Here is a 24540-nt window from a genome sequence, read left to right as displayed (position 1 = left end):
AAATAATAATAATAATAATAATAATAATAATAATAAATAAATCTGCATTTTCGATGCACAGAACTGTATTATTTTTATTTTGTTGTATTTAATACAGTTGTTGATGTATAAGTTTTCTTTTGATTCTACGAAATGTTACTCGGATACGAATATATATAACTTTAAAAGAAAAAAAGGAGGTAGTTATTTTATTTTTCGTCTATAATCATCGCTACATCTGCTTACCTCCAACTGTTTGTTTTTCCTAATTATACCTTTGCAATTAAACTTCACTTGAATGGCAAAAATACACTTCGTACTCTCATTTTAATTTCTCTTTTTCATTTCATTTTCTATTTATTTCTCTTCTGATGAAGATGATGGGAAATTTGTTTCAGGAAATAAATTAGAAACGTTAAACAGAACGACGGCTGAATTTGGCTCGTATTTGCCCAAAACAAAGAAACATAAATGGTATTATTAAACCGAGAGGAAGAATTCTTGTAGGGAAGATATTTATTTGAAATCCACTCTTAAAGAAACATGAGAGACGTAATAACCTTCACACTCCGTTCCTTTACAGAGCACAAGCACCGGTGGACCAAAGCAATGGGCACAACTAAATGGAAAGGCACTAGATCAAGATGGTAACAATCACATCCTGTCATTTTCTTCATCTTATCATGATCCCGCTAGATACGTAACCAACGCACGCAAACCCAAAGGTCATTAACTCGACACGTGCGATGACCTACGCTACACGTGCGCAGAGAAACGAGAACCTTGTCGCCTTTTATCGGCTCCGTGTGCCAATAGAAGTGAATTCAAGGACCAACATTCAACATTAAAGTCGTTCAAGTCCTTGAAAATGTATTAGCATGTGTTTTTAGCTTTTTACAGCTTTGCTTGAACGTGTGTGTGTGTGTGTGTGTGTGTGTGAAACATTTTATATACTTCCTCGAAGTCCTTGAACGTTAGTTCTTGTTCTAATTTACTCACATTGGTAACGCTGACTTTTATTATATCGTTTGTTTACATAAGGAGCAACAGAGAAGCGTGTTATTGATACTAAAGTGTATAATTTATATTAATGCAGCGCAAATTTGTGAAAATTCTCAGCTTTTGGAACAATGTGTTGAATTTCTGGTTTAGACTCAAACATATATTTTTAATTTTCTTTGTTATAGTGTTTATTAATTCTTCTTTTTTGTATTTTGTTATGGCAGAGTATCCATATAGGGGGGAAAAAATCATGATTAAGTGCAAAGTAATAAATAGATTTAAGCCCTGATAAGTTTGGGTTTACAGTAAACAGTTCATTTCAGGTATTTATTTACGAGTACATTTCTCTCTTTGACTCACGCCATTTGGTTTCCAGTGAGAACAGTGACAGACAGCAGAGTTTAAAGTTCCGCGTGTGTACATGTGACATGTGACGTGTGTGTGTGTGTACATGTGACGTGTGTGTGTGTGTAACGCACTCGCTCTTCCTGCAGGTTTAAGGGCCTCAAACCGACTGCAGCCCTTCTCTCACGAGGAATTTCCGACGCTGAAAGCAGCAGGAGAACAGGACAAGGCTGGCAAGGAAAAAAGCGCCTTCGATCCGTCGTATGGGCCAGGACCAAGCCTCCGCCCTCAGAGTGAGTCTCTCAGCTGCGGCTCGCTCGCATCTCTCAGATACGTAACCACCGCACGCAAACCCAAAGGTCATTAACCCGACACGTGCGATGACCTACGCTACACGTGCGCAAAGAAACGAGAACCTTGTCGCCTTTTATCGGCTCCGTGTGCCAATAGAAGTGAATTCAAGGTCCGACATTCGGCCTTGAAAATCAAATACGCTGTTCGGTTGCACTTTGAAAAACGATGTCTTGCGATAAAAGAAGGTTTTTATGAAGTCACACTCATTCATGTCTGGTGTGTGTGTGTGTGTGTGTGTGTGTGTGTGTGTGTTTAGACGTGACGAGCTGGAGGGAGGGTGGAGGGAGGTACCTGCAGCCCCCATCTCTGTCCTCAGCCCTCTCCTCCGATCCAGAGGGCAAACCCAGTGCCTCTCCTGAGGCTACCACTCCTCTTCCTCCTCCATCCTCATCTTCCGCCTCCTCTTCTTCCTCTTCCACCAACGCCGTCGCCGTCACCCCCACCGCCACCGCGGCGTCTCCCGACCCGAAGGATCCTTCTCTCCGCCCGGCTCCGCCCACACGCCGACCGACGCCGGGTCTGCAGTATCAGCTCCATCACTCCTCCACCACCACCTACCACGACATGCTGCCTGCCTTCGTAAGGGTTCCATACAGCATTCATTACCCACTATAACACATACAGGAGCTTAATTTCTCTCTTCTCTCTTCTCTTTTAATTTCTTCTGCTTTGAAAATTAGATTATAAATTAAAGTGTGGTTTGATTAGTTTTGGAATTGTCCTATTGGGTTTTTTTATTTTTTTATTTTTTTTTATTATTATAGATGCCAGTGTAAAAGTAATTTTTATTTCTCTGTGTGTGTTTATAAGGAACTAATATATAACTAATCAAAATATAAAGCAAGTATTTTTGGCATGCACACTAGTAAGTGACAATGAAGGTTTTTATTTATCTATCTATCTATCTATCTATTTGTTTATTTATTTATTTATTACACTTTTAAAAAATTTTTGCAATAAATGAAGAGAAAAGAAAATGAGGAGAAAGGGAAAAAATAAATGAAGTAAACCGGAAGAAAAATTACAAATTAAATCATTCCATTTCCTGTGTAATTGCAAATTAATTTATTTTTTGTTATATTTTCTCTCTTTTTTTTTTTTTTCCCTCACATGTATTCAGTCCTGTTTTGCTGTAAATAACATTTTATTTATTTATTTATTTATTTATTTGCATATGCACGCATGCTTAATTTTCTTTTTTTCCTCTTAATTTTTGAATTTTTTGTTTCAATTTTTCTTTCTCTTTTGACTCTTTTTAATAGTCCATAAAATTCTTTCTAAAAAATTGTATCCCTAACAAAGTCTTTATTGTCTTCGGAAGAGGGGCGGTGATGGCAAAACTATTTTTAAAAATATAAAACAAAGAAAGCAGGAATTTATTTTCAAAATTGCGTGTGAATTAGAATCGTGATAAAGCGCTGAATCACATTGATTTTGAAAACGAGAGAAACCTGCAGGGACATCAGCGACTTGTCACTTGCTACCTCCAGTAGAAAGGTTTTACATTTAAATATAATTTTTTTAAAATCTGAAGATCAGTGCAGCTGTGAAGTTGCTTGATTTTGCTCCTTCTTGAGTCGCTGGACTGATGAAACTGTTTTGTAAAACCAGGTTGCTGCTTGTTACTTTTCACATATTGCTCAATGTCTTAATATATATTTTTTTTGCCCCCCATTAGATGTGTCCCAAGGAGATTCGTGATGGTCCGGGTTCTTCGGAGCACGGCTCTGCTGCTGCTGTTGTTGCCCCAATGCGCTTTGATGCTCGACCCACCTTTAGACCCACATACCCTCCTCCTGAACCCGTCAAGTGCGTACCTGCCTACCTTTAACGATGCGTGACAGCGGAGCGCTCGCTTACTGTCCATCCTGACGTTTTTAAAAGAACACTTCCAAAATGAACGATTCACATTGAAGCATCTGAAAAATTTTTATTTAATCACTAGAATGTTTATAGTAAAATTTTTGCGAGATGTTTGTAACGATAATTAGGACCAGATTCAAATCCGTGACTTTGGTTCTGTTTGTAGCGGAGACGTGCGGAGAGAGAACCGCTTCCCCCGAGTCCCGCCTCGTCCCTCTCCCCGGCCGATTCGGCGTCCCGGAGACCGGCCTTCCCGTCCCGCCATCATCAACCCCGACGATCTGAAAGACCTGGACGACCTGGACAACGACTGCGAGGACGGATGGGCAGGTAAACACGTAAAACCACCTGTACTTGATCAGAAGTAGAAATATTAGAGATGATACGCAAGCAATAACGACAGTAACGTAGTTTTACACACATTTCCTTCGTAAACTGAATGAACACTAGACTAGAAGCAGCATGAATATCACTCTTTATAACTCTACATCCATATATGTAGAAGTTTTACAACTAGTTATGTTTTAAAATAAAAGCATTAGTTGATTTGTTTTTCTCCACTGCAATTAAAACAAGATGGAATGAGTTTTAATTAGATTTTTTTTTTTCCCCCAACTATGCTGAATTCGCTGATTTATTGTGTACGTCACTGATAATCCGATGAGACGCTGTTTGGCGTTTGGTTTAAACAGACTGATCATCTTTCCAGGTCTTCACGAGGAGGTGGATTACAGCGAGAAGCTCAAATTCAGTGACGATGAAGAGGATCACTCCCCCAGCGAGAAGAGCAAGATCTGGTCTGTCTCTGCATCCTTTTAATATACATTTTTGAATCGATAAGTTTGCTTGAACATGTTAGTAATTTACAGCCTTTTTGTTTTTAGGGGAGAGTGGGAGTCTCGTCGCGACCGCCAATCGTCCATGAGCTCAGACGGTCAGGAAGACGTGTACCATCACCAGCACGATCCTTTGCCTTCCAGAAAAACCAACAGCAGATACGGCTCCGCAGACTCGCAGGTAATAAAAGTGACCATTCTTAATCATCACAAAGGATCGATCGTATCTGAGGTCTCGTTTGTTTTGTTCCAACGTATTTTTATTGAATATTTTGTCAGACATGAAACACATAATACAGTTAGGCATCTTTTTCATCTTTTAAACAACATCCCTTCCCACAACAATTTCCCCTGTTGCACAATTATGCATTTAAGTTTTCTAATATGAAGAAAAATATATATATGTATTTTCTACTCCTGTGAGATAACTGAGCGGTCCATCTTCTTTATCTGATCTAAAACAGGTTGCTAAGTGATATAAAACATGTTGGTACAGCCTCTTATAGTGTGCCGTATTTTTTATAAGGCCATATATTGTAGTAAGTCCTTTTAATTTTGGACGAAGCCGAAGCATGTGAGAGAGCGTAGCTGGCTCTATTTCACACCTATCACAGTTAGAGTCTAAATTTGGTTTGAATTTGGCTAACTTCACGTTGGACCAGTGCAGTCTGTGAACAATTTTAAACTGAATTACTCTGTTTTAGACAAATTGAAGATGAATAAATATTATTTAAGACAGACTGCCACATGTCTTCTGAGAGTTCTATATCTAATTCCACTTCCCATTTTCTTTCTAATTGAGCTAGGAGTTCCAGGTTATGAGAATTGATTACAGAATAAATGTTACCAAAGGCTCCTTTGGAATATGGACTCAGGTCCATAATAGACTCAAGAAGGGAGCAGGGAGGCAACGAAGGAAAGTGAGGTCTCATTTTTTTATTTTTTGTTTTGTTTTTTCCAGCCGCAGCAGAAGAGCAGCGGCGCGAGCGCGTCCGTCGAGGAACAGGACGAGCCTCAGCGTTCCGCTCCTCCTCCTCCTCCTCCTCCTCCTCGGGGAAAATTCGTCTCGCCGGACGTCTCCGAGGCCGTGGAGAGGGCGCGTCGGAGGCGTGAGGAAGAGGAGAGGCGAGCCCGAGAGGAGAGGCTGGCCGCCTGCGCCGAGAAACTCAAGAAACTGGATGAGAAATTCGGCAAGATCGAGAGACCAGCGCATTCCGGAGACGCACATGGAGCGGAAAATAAGGAGCTTTCACTGTCACCCGGGAGAGAGACGGCCAAACCTCACCAGGAAGCCTGGCAGCATGGGAGTAAAGGTACGAACGATAGACTGATTAACAAGTAAGATTTAATGTTTTCTGTATTTAAAGCTGCATTAAGTATTTTTTTTTTAATAAAAGGTTACTGGGTTTTCTCTGTGACTTAATACACTTTTGCTAAGGCTACGGTTTAATCCAATGTTATTTTTTTTGTTTGTTTGTTTGTTTTTTTTTTTAAATCATATTCTACATATTTTCCAAGTTATATGTACAAGTGAGGAATTAAAACATCAACTTATATATTTGTTATAAGTATAACAGCTTGTTTTGTTTTTCTGTGCATTCTGATTATTTATTTTCCATTTCTCCCGTTCCCGTTTCCTCGCGCAGATGTTTCCGAGCAGAAATCCGACGCGCTCCACAGCCAGGATTACCGAGACGATTTCGGCTACAGGAGCGAGCACGACGGACCGGAATACGCTCAGCGGCACCAGAAGGCCGTTCCGCCTCGCTTCCAAAAGCAGCAGCAGCAGCAGCAGCAGCAGCAGGTGAGCGGCAGCAGCTGAAATCCTTCAGGCACGACAAGCTTTAAAGTTTTAATCCTGTAATTCTCCAGGATCAGCGTTCTCAGCAGTTCAAAGGCGAGCGCATATCTCCTGTTGTCCGTCATCAACCGTGTGTGGCTACTTTGATCTTTTTTTTTTTTTTCCTCTCAGATGAAGTGTGGATTATTTATGTTTAAGGATTTTGATCTATTTGGGGTTGTCAGTTCAGTCACTCTGACATCAGTGATGAGGTTGTTATACGTTTGTTTTCAGGATCAGGTGTATAAGATGCAGCAGTGGCAGCAGTCCGGCTCCGGTCCTGCTCAGAGAGGGTATTACCCCCCTCACGTGCTTGGGTTTGACCCCCGCTGGATGATGATGCCCCCTTACATGGACCCACGCATTACCCAGGGACGCTCAACAGTCGATTATTACTCGCCTAACGTCCACTCCTCGGGTATGTTAATCAACCCAGAGCCAAAACAGTTGGCTTAAAATAAACATTTATTTATTTATTTATTTATTTACACGCTCTTTTTCTGCAGGCGTAATGAAGCCGGCCGTGCAGCAGGATCGCCTCAACAGCCCTGGGTCTGCCTCAGACGAGGGCTGCCATCCCAGCATGCACCAGGAAAGGCGAGCACTCTCTGCTGACACTTACTCAGTTTGGAGCCAAGATGGCTACCCACCGGCACGCAGTTTCACCCCACCTTATCAGAGACAGCACGAGAGCTCTGAGAGGAGTCAGGCAGACGACAGGTACGCAAGACGCTTTGTTTCTCATCAGCTTTTTTTTTTTTTTTTTTTTTTTTTTTTTAAACACTCAAGCATGCGTTTTGAAACAGCAAGAACTTGGATTTTTGAGTTATGTTTATTTTGCAGGAGTGACCGGTCATGCTCTCAGCAGGACTTGTACGAAGAGAAAGGGATTGAAGGTGTCGAAAGTCCTTCAGAAGATCTCTCCCATCAGGGCTACCGCCCAAGTCGAGGGTCCGACATTCCTCTGGGTTCGCAGCGAGACGAAGAAGCGCCTCAGCCACCAGGACACAGCGAGTATTTAAAACTCGAGCACCAGAAGGAGGTTTCCTCTAACCGACACCAGAGAGACAGTCTGGATTCTCGTGACGAAGTGTGCGAAGACAAAGAGAAGAGTTTCGACTCTGGCTTCTGGAGGAAAGACGACTCTGGGAAGAAAGATAAAGATGCCGCGCAGTGGTCCGATCAGGGGTCCAGCAGTAGCAGCGGGGGGGTTAACCAACCGTCCGAACCGAGCAGCAGAACCTTCAGGAGGACGGGTCCTATCAAGAAACCGGTGCTCAAGGCCCTGAAAGTGGAGGACAAGGAGAACGAGAAGCCCAAACCTGAACCGGAAGAGAAGCCTGTTCCGTACAGACTCGAGAAGGAAGTCCTTACCAACGTCTATGACCTGAAAAAGGACAATCAGCCTTCAATCAACCGGCATCCAGCTCCTCCTGTGACCTCTCACGAGGAGAAGCAAAGTTCTCGGCCAAAAGTAGAGAAATCGAGCAACCCGAGTGAAGAGTCCAACAAGGAGAATGGCTGGGATGGCAATAATTCCCAGGTGAAAGAGAACCCCGAAAGTAAAGAGCCTCCAGCGCCTCGCCGCAACAACTGGATCTTTATCGATGAAGAGCAGGCATTCGCTGGAGCCAGAGGGGCGGGACGAGGCCGCGGCCGAGGATTCAGAGAGTTCAACTCGCGCGGCGGAGGCCGGGGAGGGCGTAGCGACAACAACAGAGGAATGTACAACACCGGAAATATCCAGCGATCAGGCCGGGGTCGAGGGTCTCGGGATTTTGTCAAAACCGAGGATTTGCAAAGAGGCAAACCACGAAGACGGAACATGAGCGAGACTCTGAGCGAGGCCTCGGAATACGAAGAGCTGCCCAAACGGCGCCGCCAGAAAAACGGAGAGAACGGAGAAGCTGCTTATTCCACATCCGGAGACACTAAAAGGGCAGATAGGGATTCCTGGAGGTCAAATAAGGTCTACAATAATGACCAGAGCACCGGAGGAGAAGTGAGGGAAAAACCCAAAATGAGAAGCTTCGGTCGGTCCCTCCCTCCACGCCTGAACACCGGATACAACCGCGGGTTTGGATCGAAGGATTTTTCCACTTGGAGGGGAAGAGGGAACCAGTTTGGAGGTGGATCCATGCAGGAGAACGGCTACAACTTTACAAGCGACTCCTTCTCGAGAAAATCTGCAGAAGGCGACTCTCTGAAATACCCTCCAAAGTTCGCTTCGTCTTTCGCAGAGAACGGAGTCGAAGACCGAGAAGGCGACTACCATCTCGATAACGATAATTCGGACAACCGACCACTGAGGAGAAGACGCCCTCCTCGCCAAGACAAACCCCCTCGGTTTAGACGTCTGCGCCAAGAACGAGAAACCGGGGGTCAGTGGAACAGCGACGAGTACGTCAACGGGGATTTCACGAATCCTTGGCCGGGTCGATCCAAACCCGGAGAAGACCATTGGCCTGGTCAGTATTCTGGAAATCGGCAGCAGGAATTTGTGCCTCAGGGTGAAGATTGGGAGACTGGATCGGAAAACAGCGACTTGAATGACTGGAGAGAGAAACGCAGCGAAGCGCCTGTAGATCCGGGCCACGGAGAGCCAGGCTCTGAGAAACGAGAGCTCTCCAAGAGAAGTTTCTCCAGCCAGCGCCCGCTGGCGGACCGACAGAATCGTAAGAGTGACATTCTGGAAAGCTCTAAGATGTCTCGATCCACAGACACTCCTTCCGGCGGCGGTTCTTCCAACCGAAACGACGGCTGGCAGAACGGCGTGACGAACAACTGCAGACGGTGAGTTCAGATACAGTTTCCGAAACGGAAATATCCGCTTATCCACGTAGCACGCTAGAAGGAATAAAGTAAATCTGTTTTAATTTGCGCAGGAGTCCTGAGGACGCGGCTCCGGGCTTGAACGCAGGGCCGGTGTATGGTGTGGAGCAGGCAGAGGACAGTCTCTCCTCCAGCACTACTGAATCTTCAGGGAAGAAGCTGGATAAAGATCTAAAACCGAGGAGCATGAAGGGAGACATGTCTGAGTCTCTTTCACAGTATGACCTCAACAGCTACCCGAGTAAGAGCAACAGTTAAAAAAAAAAAAAAAAAAACTACATTGATTTAATAGATGTTTGTTGTTAGCAGCTATTTCATTATTAGCAACTTGCACATCAGCGGGAGGGAAAATTTTCGCTCTTGTGCGACGTTGTATACTGGAACATCTCTTCGTGCTTAACGTCTGAAATCTTTCCGACAGTCGAAAGCGATTCAGGAGTCTCTATTCCGAGTCCCGACGGATTCCAAGACGCCCTCGCCAAAAAGCAGCGGCGTCCACAGGACGACGATCGAAGGAGGAAGGACCAAGGAGCAGCGGTGAGTTTCGGCAAATTAGATTTACAGCAATATGGATTTCTGTTTAGTGCAAATATTTTGCTATTACAAACTAATCCCATTTGAAAAGATGTAATGGGTTGTTTTAAATTTATATCGTGGTCACATTATGTGTGTGTGTGTGTGTGTGTGTGTGTGTGTGTTTGTGCTCCCACAGGTAACGGTAAAGAACAGATCAATCGCTTCAAAAATGCCTCCTCGTTTCGCAAAGAAGCAGGGCGGTATCTCGATCGAACAGCCCGAGGAAACTCTCTCGACAAATAACCTCGGCACTGAGATCTGGGAGACCAACAGCACAGGTAACACTACACGCTTCAGTTTATTATAACAATACCTGTATTTTTAGCAACTTAAAACAGGTTATATAAAACTTTATTCTGTTTTTTTTTTTCCTCCCCACACTGAAGCTCTTACAGTTCAGTCGTCTGGTGGAGACTCGTGGACGAAGCAGGTGTCGTACACCGGGAGTGAACCAAATTCAGAGGTTGTGTTCAGAGGAATAATATCAATATTTCCCCTCAAACAATCAATAGACTCTAAGCACTTCGATAATACTTACTGATCTCCGTCAGGTTCCATACGTTCGTTCATAACCGTAATTCCGTCTTCGTGCAGGATTCGGACGCGGGGCCGGAGCAGAGCAAAGAGCACAAACCCGGGCCGATCGGAAACGAGCGCTCGCTGAAGAACCGCAAGGGTTCTGAGGGAGTGGAGCGTCTGGAGGGCCCCATCACCCCCGTTAACGGCGTGGACATCCACGTTGAAAACGTCCTCCCCGTCCCACCCATCGAGTTCGGAGTCAGCGCCAAGGACTCGGACTTCAGCCTCCCTCCGGGATCGGCACCGGTGGCCGTGTCCAACCCGGTCACCAAGCTGCAGGACGCTCTCGCCAGCAACGTGGGTTTCAGGAGTTTCATTACAGTGTTACTCATGTTACCGTGTTGGTTCCTGTGACGGTGTAGTTACCGTGGTTTTACAGTTTCTGTGCTGTTACAGTTACCGAGGTGTTACAAGCAGTGGTGTTAGTGTTGTTACAGATACTGCAGTGTTGGTTACGGTCACTATGACAGTGTTACAGTTACGGTGTAGTTACCAAGCTGTTCCAAGCAGTGCTGTTAGTGCTACAGTTACTGTGATGTTACAGGTAAAGGTGATAGTGTTGTTACAGGTGCTGTGGTTTTACCGTGTCAGTTAATGTGACAGCGTTACATTTGTTGTAGTTGCCATGGTGTTAGTGTTACAGTTGCCATGTTTATCTACTGTGACAGTGTTAGTTACGCTGTAGTTACCGTGGAGTTACGGGCAGCGGTGGTCGTTTTATAGATCCTGGGGTGTCAGTTACTGTCTGTGTTTGTTGTTGAGTTAATCATAACTATTTATTGTGTATATATATATATATATATATATATTTTTTTTTTTTTTTTTTTTGGCTGACTTTGTGTGTGTGTGTGTGTTTTAGGCGGGCCTTGCTCAGGGCATTCCTATGCTGCGCAGAGATCACCTGCAGCCCGGCATCAACCTCAATCCCATTTCCTTCCCCACCACCGACCTCACACTCAAGGTACGTCACACTTTACAGGAACTCTTTAGGCATGCACAAGTGTTAGACGCTCCTTCCTGTGAGGTAGGGATAGTGAGAGAATTGATGATGCAGAATCACTACTGTTCAAAATAATCTTAAGCAGTGGTTAGTGTGTGTAAGTATTTCGTTGCAAAGCTGATAAATTGAGAAAACTCTAAAAATCTGTGGAGTTATTTAACATTTTAAGATGACAGTATCATCGAGTATCAGCGTTTCAGTATTTAGTCCTTACAATCCAGCAATCCGTTTTCCGTTCACCCGTGTCGCTCTGTCTGTGCAGATGGAGTCTGCACGTAAAGCCTGGGAGAACTCGCAGTCCCTCCCCGAGCAGGGTTCTCCGGGCGGCGCCGGGTCCGTCACGCAGCCCCCCTGCAGCTCGTCCAGCGCCGTCAGCTACAGCTCGTTCGGTGGCGTCTCCATGCCTCCCATGCCCGTGGCCTCTGTCGCTCCCTCCGTCTCCATGCAAGGTCAGATTTATTCCTGTGTGTGTGTGTGTGTGTGTGTTTTTAGAGAGTAGATCAGAGATATTAAACTGATAACTGTCATTTTTAGTACGCGTTTCATCTTAAATGTTTTGACGTCACCTGTGCAGGTAATCATATCCCCCCTCTGTACCTGGACGGCCACGTGTTTCCAAGCCAGCCTCGTTTGGTGCCGCCGACGATGACTCAGCAGCAAAGCTACCAACAGGTAACAAGCTGATTAGCCTGTAATACAGAATAATATTTCTCTCACTCGTCGTTCTTTGGGCCATGAATTCATTTCGTTTCTCTCTTTCGCTCACACGTTTGTGTGTGTGTGTGTGTGTGTGTGTGTATCAGGCTGCAGCCGCTCAGCAGATCCCCATCTCCCTGCACACGTCTCTACAGGCTCAGGCTCAGCTGGGACTCCGGGGCGGTCTGCCCGTCTCTCAGTCCCAGGAGATGTTCAACTCCATCCCCACTTTCAGGTACGTTAAAAGTAAAAAAAAAAATTTTTTTAAAAAGCGAGAAAATCTTCTAATCAGGGGATTTTTTATTAGTTTTTTAAATGTACCATCGTGCAGTACAAACCCAGGAAAAAAAAAATCAAAGCTAAACGGTCATCTTGCAGTAACGTGGCAGTTATTTACTTAAATTTCAACTAAACTCTACTGTGATTATTTGCGATGTGTGTTCGATCCATGATTATTACGTTTCTCAGAAAATTAAAACATGAATGTACTTTATTTAGTTATTTATTTATTAATTGGAAGTGATTTATTTATGATTATAATCAGTCTATAGTTAGTATAGTATTTGAAATGAAGTTGATGTTAAAATGTGGTTTGAATGTGAATCATCAGTTTAACAGTGTGATTGGTTCATATAAAAAAACTTTAATGCCTCCAGTAAATAAATAAAAATCATGGTGTGTATTTATTTGCATAATGTGCCTAATATCCGATCGCTAACTGTAGTGAAGCTATTTTCGCTGCTATGATAACGAGAACGTTTTTTAGGGAGTCAGGGAAAGAAAAAAAAAAAAAGTTGAATAATCGTTCATTTTGATTTTTACGATTTTTACCCGCAGGTCGCAGGTGTACATGCAGCCCAGTCTGTCCCACCCGAGCGCGATGGTGCTTTCCGGAGCAGGCCCTCTGAAAGGGCCGTACTCGGCGTTCCCCGGCATGCAGCCCTCCGAGATGGTGAAGCCGCAGTCCGGCTCGCACTTCCAGCCCATTAACGGCAGCCAGGCGCTGGTTTACGACAGCACCATGAACCAGGCGGCAGGAATGGGCACGTCTCAGCTCATGGACTCGCAGCTCATTCAGGTTAAAATCTGTCCACGTTAAAGAAATTTAGTAACTGAAACGATTGCGGCCGTGTAGAACTCCGGGTTAACGAGACCTTCCCGATGGATTTCCCCTCTTCTTTCACTGAAATAGAGATTATACGGCTAAGACACGAAGGAAAGTCGAGGGGATTGAATTTAAATTCAACGTGTGTAGTATTTTTTTTTTTTTTTTTTTTTACTTATAGCTCTTGTGTGTGTGTGTGTGTAGGTGACGATGCCTCTACCCGGCTCTCAGCTGCGTTACGGTTCGGCCCAGCAGCACCTGATCCTCCCGCAGTCCATCCAGCTCCAGCAGGGACAGAACCTGTCCGTGGGCGGCCCGCGCCGCCACGTCATCCCCCCTGCGTCCCAGCCACCCGTCATCACCGCCAGCCGAGAGGTGACCACGTTCTTCTGATTTCTAAGTTCCTCAGTTTTGTTTTTTTTTTTTGTTGTTGCAACATCATTTGTTTCTTCTCCAGAATTGTTTCTTAACCGTAGGTTATGTGTGATTTTAAATTTACCTCTTTCATATTTGGGTTTTTCAGCCGTCTCAGCTGGAGATGAAAGGATTTCAGTTCCCTGATAAAGCCAGCCACTCACCTGGGATACCTGGCGGCTCGTACAGGTGTGTAAGTGTTTCTCAGATGAGCTTTACAGATTAAAAAAATTTTTTTTTTCTTTTTTAATATGTAAAGCCTCATGAATTTTCTTTTCGTCTCCCGGGTCAGGCCAGGTTCTGCCAGCCCCAGTGGGAAGCCGTCTGGTCCCGGTGGCCCCCCGACCGTCGGCCCGCTCCCTGGACATTACGCTCAACAGGTGTTTACATTCACAAAAGAAAATCCCAACACACACCTTTTCAGCATTCCGAACTATTTGTTTTATTGCCCCTCTTTATTTATTTATATTTTCCCCCCTCAGGTTCCCCCTCCGCAGGGCAACATGGTGATGCACATGCGTACCCCTACCAGCGGGCCTTTCCCAAACCCCATCCAGAGACCTGTAATGCAGGTAAACAAGACAGTAATTATGCGCTCTACCCCTTACTCGAGCCCGGGCTGCGATCCTCCCCACTCCACCCCCCCTTCCAACCCGGAGCCCCCTAGCAAGGGCGCAGAGGAGGGCACGAAGGTGAGCCACCCACTGTAAAAAAGATATAGGTAATTTCAGTTCATCCACTTCTTTTATTTCTCATTATTGGTGAATTTGTAGAATCAAAATAATAATGCTTTACTTTAATGCTATGAAACAGCGTTGATCATTTAAAAAAAAAAAGTTATATTTAGTTCCTTGCTTGATCGCTGTCTCATTTTTGATATGTTTAGTATCTAAATCAGTAAAAAAAAAAAAAAAAAAGTAATAAATAAAGCAAAGCTGCTGTTACAGTAAAGTATAAAACACTGAGTGATGGAGTGTTACGATGAAGCCGAAGTTGATTATTTTCCTATAACAGCATGTTCCCTGGTGTTTTATTCCTCTTACACTACAGCAATTCCGACCATTATGATATCTTTTATATTAAATGTTGTGGAACGTCCACGAAACAGCTTTATTTCTAACGTAGAACTACTACATCTTTGAATATGTTATGATGTCAGTAACGTACGTATATGTAACGATGTATACGTGACTAAAATCCAAAGGAATATTTAAAAGCTTTAAATATATTTAAATAAACCTGTCCAGCAGGTTTCCAGGAAGAACTGTGAGATGTTTAGCGACGATAAAAACACGGACGCGCTGTCAGCTTTCCTCCGTCATCGTGATTGTTGTCATGAGCTGCGTCTCAAATCAAAAACCTTACATTCAGAAGTCTTTACTAATCTAGAAAATCCAGAAAGCTGGTACACGAAACAGAGCTTTCAGTAGGTTTGAAGGCTGCAGGAAAATTTTAATTTTTAATTCAAACACTAATCGTAATAGGAAACCCGGTTAGTGTTAGTGCTTAATAAGCATCTATAATAGTACACAAGTGTGTGATTTGAGACGTAAATCTAGTTTGTTTCGCGGAGATAGATGAACGGGGAAATTTATCCATCTTTATTGCTGAGCTTTACAGTTGTCAGAATAGTGAGAAAGACTAAAATAACACGTACACTTTTAATTTAAACGTGGCTCGTTTGAATGTGACTCCCACTCAATAACATTCAAAAATATTAGCACACAAAATCTGCCTTTCATATTTCTAATATTAATTTGTGAAATAATGAATGAAATGAAACAAATAAGGAGGTTGTGAGTTTCTCTCATGACTCCATTTGTAAGTCAGGTGACCCCACACCTGGTCTGGGAGCCTGTGGTTTAAAGCTTCTGTAACGCAAGTGAGAACAATTTTAAACTGTAAACGGATTAAAAAGTTCCTCAATCAGTTAAATTGTAACCCTTGGCAAATTGCTGTGTCCTTCAGTCTGTCTCTCTCTCCCTCTCTCTCTCTCCCTCTCTCTCTCCCTCTCTCCTTCCTCTGTCCCTCTCTCCTTCTCTGCCTCGGTCTGTCTCTGTCTCTCTCTCTCTCTCTCCTTCTCTGTCTCGGTCTCTCTCTCTCTCCTTCTCTGTCCCTCTCTCCTTCTCTGCCTCGGTCTGTCTCTGTCCCTCTCTCTCTCTCTCTCTCTCTCTCTCTCTCTCTCTCTCTCTTTCTTTCTCTGTCTCTCTCTCTCTCTCTCTCTCTCTCTCTTTCTCTGTCTCTGTCTCTCTCTTTCTCTGTCCCTCTCTCTCCTTCTCTGTCCCTCTCTCCTTCTCTGTCCCTCTCTCCTCTGTCCCTCTCTCCTCCTCTGTCCCTCTCTCCTTCTTGGTCTCTCTGTCTCTCTCACTCCTTTTCTGTCTTTCTCTGTCTCTATCTGTCTGTATTTTTAATTCTTACTTCCTTTACTTCCTTTGTATCTCCTGTCTTTTTCATTTTCTCTCCATTTCTCTCTCCATCACCTAAACACACTCTGCATGAATAAGTAAAACAGAGAGAGAGAGAGTCAATCAATAACACCTTTCTTAATATCAGTGTCACTTTACCTATAGATAGACTGACAGAGACGTATGTAATGATTAATTGTGTGGTTTGGGAAACGCTCACAGTGCACTGATGGTGTTTATATCAACTATTAAACTATTCACACTGATTCTGAATAGGTGTGTGTGTGTGTGTGTGTGTGTGTGTGTGTGTGTGTGTGTGTGTGTGTGTGTGTGTAAAGAGGAATTAAACAGGAGGTTAGAGGCTGTTTTAGGAAAATGATCAACTTCAGGGTTGTAACAGTAACTCCGCTTCTTCACACCGCTCCATCGGTCAGAATTTAATGACTTCGTTATGGTATTGTATTGTTTAAGGCGCGTTTACGGCACTGATGCTCTCTCTCCGTCGTTCCACCGCAGGTGAAGGTCCTCCGTGAGGCTCGGCAGGTTGTGTCCGATCTGAAGGTGTCCTCTTCCACGTCCGTGATTCCCGGGAAACTGCAGGAGGCCGCTGCAGCCGGACCGGGGAAGGCGAACCGCACTGGAGCCATTAAACCTCAGAGCGTTAAAGTGGAGGAGAGCAAAGCCTGATCACGGAGCTCACACACCCTTCACTTCATCATACAGAGGCTCTGAGCTCGAACCAAGGACACACACACACTCACGCGCGCACACACACACACACACACACACACACACACACACACACACACACACACTCTCTCTCCTCTCTCTCTCTCTCTCATATTAGTTTGGTTGTCATTCGTCCTTCATCCTTCACTGGACCACAGACTGAACCACAGGAGCACCAGAACGGGACACTTCCTGCTAAAGCACCGTAAAAAGAGAGATATATATATATATATATATAAATATATCTATATATAAAAATGTATACTATATTATATATATATATAAATATACATAGACGTGTGATAGCTTGGGACTCTTCTAAGCAGACTCTCTTCAAGATCCTCGTTATTTATTTTCCATTTCAAGAAGAAGAACGACGAAGATTTAAAAAAAAAAAAAAGAAGGAAAGAAAGAAAGAAAAAAGCCTCACGGTGAGTTCTTTCGTGGCCCCTTTCGTCCCTTTCGCCAAAACCGCGAGGTCGGGCTGTAGTTTTCGATCGGCGTGGCAGAGAATCGATGAACATGTCTTGTTTAAGAACTGCAGTGTCATTTTTACTGGAAACCATGGAATTTTAACCCCTTTTTTTTTGTTTTGTTTTTTTTTTTTTTTTTAAATAAATATATTAAATATCATAATCAGCGCCTATTTGCTCTGTTATGAAAGGGCACCTTTTACTCAAATAAAACAAAAACTCTGTCCAACTCCGTAATTTGAGGATTTTTGTTCTAGATGTAACACGGAAACTCCTAAAAGACTGAAGCTTATTTTTTAAATTTTATTTCTAATTTTCTTTCCCCTCATGTGCAAATGTAATCTTTAAATTTTTATTATTTTTTTTTCTCGGTCTTTTGAGTAACGTGTTAGTGTGTAAAGGAGTGTAAGTGCTTGTGTTTGTGTGTGAGAGAACTTCATGATGTAGTTCTTGAGCTGTTGGAAATCTTAAGGGAGTGTGTGTGTGTAAACGTAGAGCACTTCAGCGTTAAATTTTTTTTTCTTCCCTCTTTTATCCAGTAGCTGACCGGATATGTTGCTGTATAGGCATTAGGGATGGGTGATGTCACAAAAAAAAAGTATCATCACGATATTTTTTTGCACAAGTATTTTAGTTGTAACGACGTCGGTTATGAACAAAAAAGAAAGACTGTAAAAGATTAACGTTTAGCGCCTTCTGCTGCCTTCCTGGTGAATCACGACTGCATTAAGTGTCTGTTTAGTCGCTTTTTAAGGCAAAAAGGGGCGGAGCTCTTAGTTTCAGGGCCAGAAAAATACATTTCAAAGCCTGGAATAAAAAAACAAAAAAAAAAAAACGAATCAGATCTGAAGCATGACGATATTGGAAAATCATTTTTTAAAGGTTCTTCAGAAATGAAGTGGTTGTTAAAGGTTTGTTTAAAAAATAAATAAATAAATAAATACAAACTTCACCTTTAACATCCAATCTGTTACTGATAAAAATTTATCGCGATATCGATATCGTGGTCATGTATCGCCCAGCCCTAATAGACGATAAACATGAAAGGTGTCTGTGTTTTCAGTGTTTTAACGCCTTCTCCGGGGGATTTAATGGATTTCACAAGAAACACACCTTGATTTTTACCACCAGATGTTTTTTTTTTTTTGTTTGTTTTTTTTAATTATTGGTCACGTGTTTTGGTGAAAATCTTCAGGGGGAAACGCACACAGTGTTCACTTCACGAGGATATCAGCTGAGCATCTCATCCCACAAACATGGAAAAATTAAAAAAGGTGCTTTTGGCTGTCAAAAAGGAAAAAAAAAAACAGACAAATAAAAACAAAAGAACTTTGTGCCGGTGTAAATAAAAAAAAACAAAAGAAAAAAAACAAAAGAGGCGCCTCCTGCCTGCTGTGGAACACGTGAGGATCGCGTAAAAGACTTTTCCTATTCCACAAACGGGACGTTATTATTTTATTTTATTATTTTTTTCTCCACCTCCTGTTTGAGAAGTGAATTTGATCGGCGTACATCGGACCCGCTTCATTAACTGTACAGGCTCACGTCTTTCCTTTGTAAACTCCAGCCTTTCTTTTTCCTTCTACGTATTTAAGTTCTGTTGTACGGGCAGCTCCTCGGTTTCAGCGGCCTCTTTATCCTTAAATGTTGTTTATCCTCTGCTTTCAGAGATGTGAATCATAATTGCTCTTTTTTTTTTCTCTTGTATAATGATCTCATTGAGAAGGGAAAAAAAAAATGAAATAAAGCAAACTGCTTTTTCAAAGACTGTGTTCCTGTGAAGCTTTTCCTGTGTGTGTCGATTTATAATCGCTTCATAAAGTTGCGTAATGACGCAGTAAAAGATGGTGGATGATGGATTTATACAGGGACGTGAAGTCGTCGCACCTCGAGCACTAAATAAAGACGAAGATATTTATCAGAAGTAACTAAAATCTCTCTCTCTCTCTCTCTCTCTCTCTCTCTCTCTTAATGCAAGAAATATTCTCTAACGTCATGTCCATCCATCTTTTATCTTTACAATCATTTATATAAATATTATATTTTGTAATTTTAGACAAATCTTGGGTTTCTTCTGAGCAGCTTTTGGATCCTCTCTGCTTTTCTGGACTTTTCTTCAAATCACACCGAGAAACCTGGTGGAAAAACAACAAAAAAAAAAAACATCTTTTTAAATTATTTATCTTGTATACATCATATATGCAATTTATTATTATTATTATTATGGCTTTATTTGTTTACATTTTATCCAGCTATTAAAGTTGACGTATTAAAGACGTGGGCTTTATTTATCTATTCAATTATTAAATCAAACTATTTAGTTATTTAATTTTTTTTATGTTTAACCATTTTTAATGTTTTTAAAACATTCTGGCTTTATTTATTAGTTTATTTAATTATTTACTTACCTGCTATATAGTTTAAATTTGGCCTTATTTATACATTTAGTTCACATATTTGTTTATTTGTTAACCTGTTAATGTTTTTTTCTTTTAATTGGGCATTATTTATTTATTATTAGTTTTTTTTTTAACTTGTTAAAGTTTTCAAACATTCAGGCACTATATTTATCAAATTAATTTATTTTTTTTTTGTTTATTTAGTAACCCTTTATTACATTTTTTTGTTTGTTTTTAATTGGCCCATATTTATTCATTTTTGTTCGTTTTTTTAAGTCTTAAAACTTTTGGATCTTATCCATTTAATCGCATCACATTTGTATTATTTATTTATTTGTTTGTTTGTTTGTTTGTGGACTGAACGCTAAATGAAAAAGATGAGTTAGGGTTCAATCCCAAATAACTTCTCATTCGGATATAAAGTGCACTATATAGTGTGCAGGAGGAAATGTTTCATTGCTGTTTGTAGTGCACTAGCACAGAGCTTTATTCCGCGCGTGCGCCAGAGCTGCTCTCTGATAGGACCGCTGCGCGGTGACGTGGCTTCATGAGGCGCGGCGATTCAACAGTGTTGCCAGATTGATATAATTAACAAAACGGAACTTTTGCTCAACAAAAACGAAATATTTTATGTATATGATGCAGGACGTTTTACATAATCTAAGTTCACGCCTATGTGGTACATGTACAGCTAAAACCAACTACAGGTTATAATTTTATAATGATTTATTTAATTTTATTTTGATTTATACTCGCGTTTTGAGGCTGTATTCACTGTGGAGGGAAAAAGAGTGGAAATCTGGCAACCCGGCTGCATTCCCAAAATTTTTTTTGGAGCAAACTTGAGAGAAAAACTTTCTGTGGCGTCTTTACTGCTATTCAGTAAGTGATTTAACGAGTTATGTTTACATTTAACCTCTTAACTGTTGCATAGTTAGAGAATATAACACTAGATTTGGTGAATTATTATGAAAAAGAGCCGCCAGTGGAGTGAAATGAATGATTCTTTCATTGTTGTGTGTTAATGAATCAGGAATCGAGATGTTCAGTGATTCTGTTTTAGTTATTATAACATTATAGCACGAATATATTTACCTTTGTTTTGCTTCTTTTGCACTTCATACAGAAATATTATTAAAAAAGTTAAAGGATTTGTTAATGTGCTGGTAAGGAAACAGATAAGGTAGAAGGTAGAAAACGGTTCAAATGGGAGTCGGCTCAAAGAATCGACTCTTTCCTGAACGACACATCTACTTTATAGTAGGTGAAAAGACGAAAGAGTCGATTCTTTGAGCCGACTCCCATTTGAACTGTTTATATATAATATATGTGTATATATGTGTGTGTGTGTGTGTGTGTGTTTTAGTAGTCTGCAGCAGGATGGTGGGCAAACAGGCGAGGAGAATGGATGAAGGTCTGATGATGATGCAGGAGCTGGAGGATCGCCTAAAGGAGCAGATCGACAAGCTGGAACACGTCCGTCTGGCTGCTGCAGAGCTGAAAGAAAACCTTTCCGGGGTGAGCGGCTTTCAAAAGAATCCAAAAGTTGAAAAAAAGTTCAAATTTTCAGCTCTTGTCACTGAGTCAGATCATTTGACTCGGCTCACCAGTAATAGTCGACTCTTTCGGCTCCTGAACGATTCGATGCCACGGGTATCGACGGGTAATCGTTCATTTTCTACGACACAAATCCAAGCGATTGTCTTGAACGATTCCTCGGGCCAATCCTGTGGTGAGCGTGGTCCGACTTTTCTTCGCTTCCCCGCTCACAATTTGAGTTCCTGTTTACTGTTTGACTCAATCGGAAAAATGGAATAAAACTTGATTTCATCTTATCCTGTCGTATACGACATCTCATTAAATGTGTATAGAAATGTTATGAAGAAAAATAAAGCCTGGAAAGAAGTAGCAGAGTTAGTACAGATCGTTCGCTTTGCTGATCTTATCTGGCCACGCCCACAAAGACAAACTCCATATACTGTATAAAACACATTAGCTACACCTTAGCTACAGTGGAACTGTTTGAAAACTCAGTTCTTATTCGTGTAATTTTATTTATTTATTCATTTTAAATCGTTGTGTTTTGTTTAGAACGGTGAAGATCTGCGTCAGTCCATCGCCGACCACGTGGACTGGCTAAATCATCTAACGGAGCGCGTGGAAACACTGCAGATGAACACGACCGTCTTCGTCCAGGTCTGATATTCTAATATTTTACTACGTTAATTACGGTTATGAAGTTTGAGGAGTCACATTGTGTTAGAATTTATTTATTTATTTATTTTTTGCAGATGAACTCCAGGCCTCGAGTCTTCAGAGGGAAGCAGCAGAGCTTCCGAAACCCCTCCCACCTGGGGCGTGGCCACCAGGTCGATGACGCCCAATCAGAATTCGGCTGGTCTCCGACTCGTATCAGGCGAAACAGTGACGCTGCGTCCGAGATGTCGTGCGCCTGGTGACCGTGAAAACCTGTTTATTAGCTCAGGAGCTCAGATCTGATACTGATCATCTGTTTCTCATGACATTTCATCCCTTCTCATATTTATACATCGATTCTATTCCTCTGTATCTTCTTTAAAGTGAAAAAATGTACTACTAGGTTTGTATTTTTTGTATATGTTTTGTATTATGCAAATAAAGAAACACTTTCCTTTCATTAATAATTCTACCTCGAGTCATTTTAAGACAGAATACACAATCTTCATGACTTCAGAAAAAAGATAAAAACATTCTGAAGGAGTTGCATGATCAGAGATTAAAATCTATCCTGGATTAAATCTATTGAAAGTTTATCTATTAATCAACTTTAAACTTTTTTTTTTTTTTTAATAATCAGAATTGTAATTAAGCCATTATTTAATCCTGGTTTTAATTTTACAGTAAACTTGTTAACTTTAATCCTGTTACTTTAAACTCGGATTTAAATTTCTATTTCATTGCCTCTGAGATATTAGAGGAATTGAAGGAAAATATGATTTATTAAATATATATTTATGCTCTTTTTTTTCACTCAAAAGGGAATTTAGGGAATTAATAATAAGTATTAATAATAATAATGTCAGGAGTATTTTTTTTATTATTATTTACTTATTTAGACCGGAAGATAATCAGAATTATTTTTTTTTATTGTTTATTTCAAACTTGATTATTAGACTTTAATGTGGTGGAATTTCAGAAAATACAATATAATGATAGTTTTATTTTATAGAATTGCGACAAAAACATACAACATCATTTATTAGGAATTTTATTTTTTTTATTTTAAGAAATGTACTGAATTATGTGAATAAAAGAATCCATTTATTCTCATTTACTCCCATTTATTTAACTCTCTGCTGCCCTCCGGCGCCTGTTTCATGTATTGCAGCTTTATGAACGCCGCCTCATTCAGTTCAATTCAATTCAATTCAATTTAATTCAATTCAAAGCATTTATTGTCATGTGCACAGTGAGGAAAAACAAGTATCTGTACGATGAAATTCTTTCTTTGCTGTCCACACTGAATGCCAAGACAAGTACAATCTATGTAGAAAATAAAAATAAAAATAGACATACACATACAAACAAACATAATAAAGTGTAGCTATGTTGCAGAAGTAGAAATATAGATTATATATATATAGAAATATAGACTATGTACATCTGTATGTGTGAGTGTGCAATGTTGACTTGTGCAAAACAATATTACAGTAACATGTAGTAACAGTAATGAGTTCACATGCAGCAGTAATATGTCGTATATCTGTATGTGTGAGTGTGTAATACTGACTTCTGTACAAAACAATAGTACAGTAGCAACTACACAATAATAATAGCAACTGTCACATTTAACAATTCATTTGTCATTCGCTTTTCTCCTTGATTAACTTTTCATTTGTCTAATTACGAGTGTGTGTGTGTGTGTGTGTGTGTGTGTGTGAGAGAGAGAGAGAGAGAGAGAGAGATCATACTGGATTTTTTTTCCTTCAAATTTTATTTAAAATCATTTTCTTTTTTGGCTTTTAAATGTTCGAGTGCATTTGAGTGTGGACATTTTAACTTAAGTATAATTTTTGAATAATTTCTACTAATAATTTTAACTAAGATTCTAAAACTGCACACTTTCACTTATGTGACATTCTTCTGCTCTTTGCTTTTCTGACAGATAAAAATAGAAACCCTGAGGATGACATGAGATGACCTGAGAGTGCCATGTCCTTCTCTGAAAAGACCGAGTTTCCTTTTAGCCCTAAAGCGTTCTTCATGTTCTCCTTTTAAGGGAAACTCTCACACAGTCGAACCCTAAAGACAGGTGTATAATGGTGTAGAACTTTCCACCAGACAAACTGCATTTGGTTTATTTCCAAAGTCACCTTATTATTTTTCTTATTAATAAAATGTAATGTGAATTTAAAAATGTATGTACTAATGTAACACTGAGAAAAACACTATATTTATGTGTGACAATGTTGTAAAGTAAATGTTATTTCATTTTTAGAGTTGTTTAAAAATTGCAGGGTGAATTCTTTTTAATAGAATAATGTAAATAGCGTATAAAGAAATGAAATAAGAATGAATTACCTGACAATAAACAATCATAACAAGAGCAGAGATATATAAAAATGCATTTAAGTGTTTGTGTATTTAAAGGATTTAAACAGATTTGATTGACTTTCAACACAAAGAAAGTTGTGTTTGAACTATTTAGCAGAAAATAGAAAAAGATTCACTGTTGAATCTAGAGAACTGCTGGGAATTGTGTAATAACAAAATTTAAAAAATCAATTTATTAAAAAGGAATTACAAATATATGTTATAAGGAATTTTGATAGAATAAGTGTTATTTCTACACAACCTGACACTCAAGCAGGACAAATAAAAGTAATAACTGGATTTTGTAATGTGGTTAACTATTAAAGCAGATTTTGCGTCCATCAGATATTCAGTGCCAAAGTTCAAACCTATCAAACCTGGAAGTAGCACTAAAGGACTTTTCCATCATTTCCTTTTGAGTAAATCAGAAAGCTCCTGTGGACGGCTCAGAGGTCAGAGTCAGGGTGGACAGAGGGACACGTCAAAGTCAAAGCAACTTTCCTGATTTAATGTTCTCACAAAGCAAACCGGCTCGTTCAGG

General features: G+C 40.9%; 1 protein-coding gene and 2 non-coding genes across 10 annotated transcripts in view; all 3 read left to right on the top strand.

Annotated features, from left to right (window-relative positions):
• The window catches only part of prrc2b (proline-rich coiled-coil 2B), a 30812-nt gene extending 12949 nt beyond the window's left edge, over nt 1-17863 (top strand). The window contains exons 5-31 of one of the 8 annotated variants that reach the window (XR_008301103.1): nt 563-626; nt 1476-1619; nt 1937-2259; nt 3359-3489; nt 3710-3873; nt 4253-4340; nt 4428-4560; nt 5341-5692; nt 6026-6183; nt 6454-6637; nt 6726-6939; nt 7063-9012; nt 9105-9292; nt 9473-9588; nt 9764-9905; nt 10014-10090; nt 10222-10503; nt 11066-11167; nt 11469-11655; nt 11781-11878; nt 12010-12137; nt 12740-12980; nt 13212-13382; nt 13531-13614; nt 13714-13801; nt 13904-14142; nt 16343-16490. Coding sequence is in view for 7 of the 8 variants with exons in the window: in XM_053230330.1 (XP_053086305.1) it covers nt 563-626; nt 1476-1619; nt 1937-2259; nt 3359-3489; nt 3710-3873; nt 4253-4340; nt 4428-4560; nt 5341-5692; nt 6026-6183; nt 6454-6637; nt 6726-6939; nt 7063-9012; nt 9105-9292; nt 9473-9588; nt 9764-9905; nt 10014-10090; nt 10222-10503; nt 11066-11167; nt 11469-11655; nt 11781-11878; nt 12010-12137; nt 12740-12980; nt 13212-13382; nt 13531-13610; nt 13714-14113; nt 16343-16513 (6288 nt within the window). In the remaining variant the exon portion in view is untranslated. Of the gene's footprint in view, nt 1-562; nt 627-1475; nt 1620-1936; nt 2260-3358; nt 3490-3709; nt 3874-4252; nt 4341-4427; nt 4561-5340; nt 5693-6025; nt 6184-6453; nt 6638-6725; nt 6940-7062; nt 9013-9104; nt 9293-9472; nt 9589-9763; nt 9906-10013; nt 10091-10221; nt 10504-11065; nt 11168-11468; nt 11656-11780; nt 11879-12009; nt 12138-12739; nt 12981-13211; nt 13383-13530; nt 13615-13713; nt 14143-16342 lie in introns of all 8 variants that reach the window. The other 7 variants (XM_053230333.1, XM_053230332.1, XM_053230336.1 and 4 more) reach the window with 7 other exon arrangements.
• Nucleotides 686-819, top strand: LOC113531677 (small nucleolar RNA SNORA68). The gene has a single exon (XR_003403279.2). It is a non-coding gene; the product is annotated as a small nucleolar RNA SNORA68 (small nucleolar RNA).
• LOC113531676 (small nucleolar RNA SNORA68) lies at nt 1667-1800 on the top strand. The gene has a single exon (XR_003403278.3). It is a non-coding gene; the product is annotated as a small nucleolar RNA SNORA68 (small nucleolar RNA).
• Nucleotides 17864-24540: the final 6677 nt, after the last annotated feature.

This window comes from Pangasianodon hypophthalmus, chromosome 27 (genome assembly GCF_027358585.1).
Source record: "Pangasianodon hypophthalmus isolate fPanHyp1 chromosome 27, fPanHyp1.pri, whole genome shotgun sequence".
Lineage (NCBI taxonomy): Eukaryota > Metazoa > Chordata > Actinopteri > Siluriformes > Pangasiidae > Pangasianodon > Pangasianodon hypophthalmus.
This window is presented reverse-complemented; position numbering and strand designations above follow the sequence as displayed.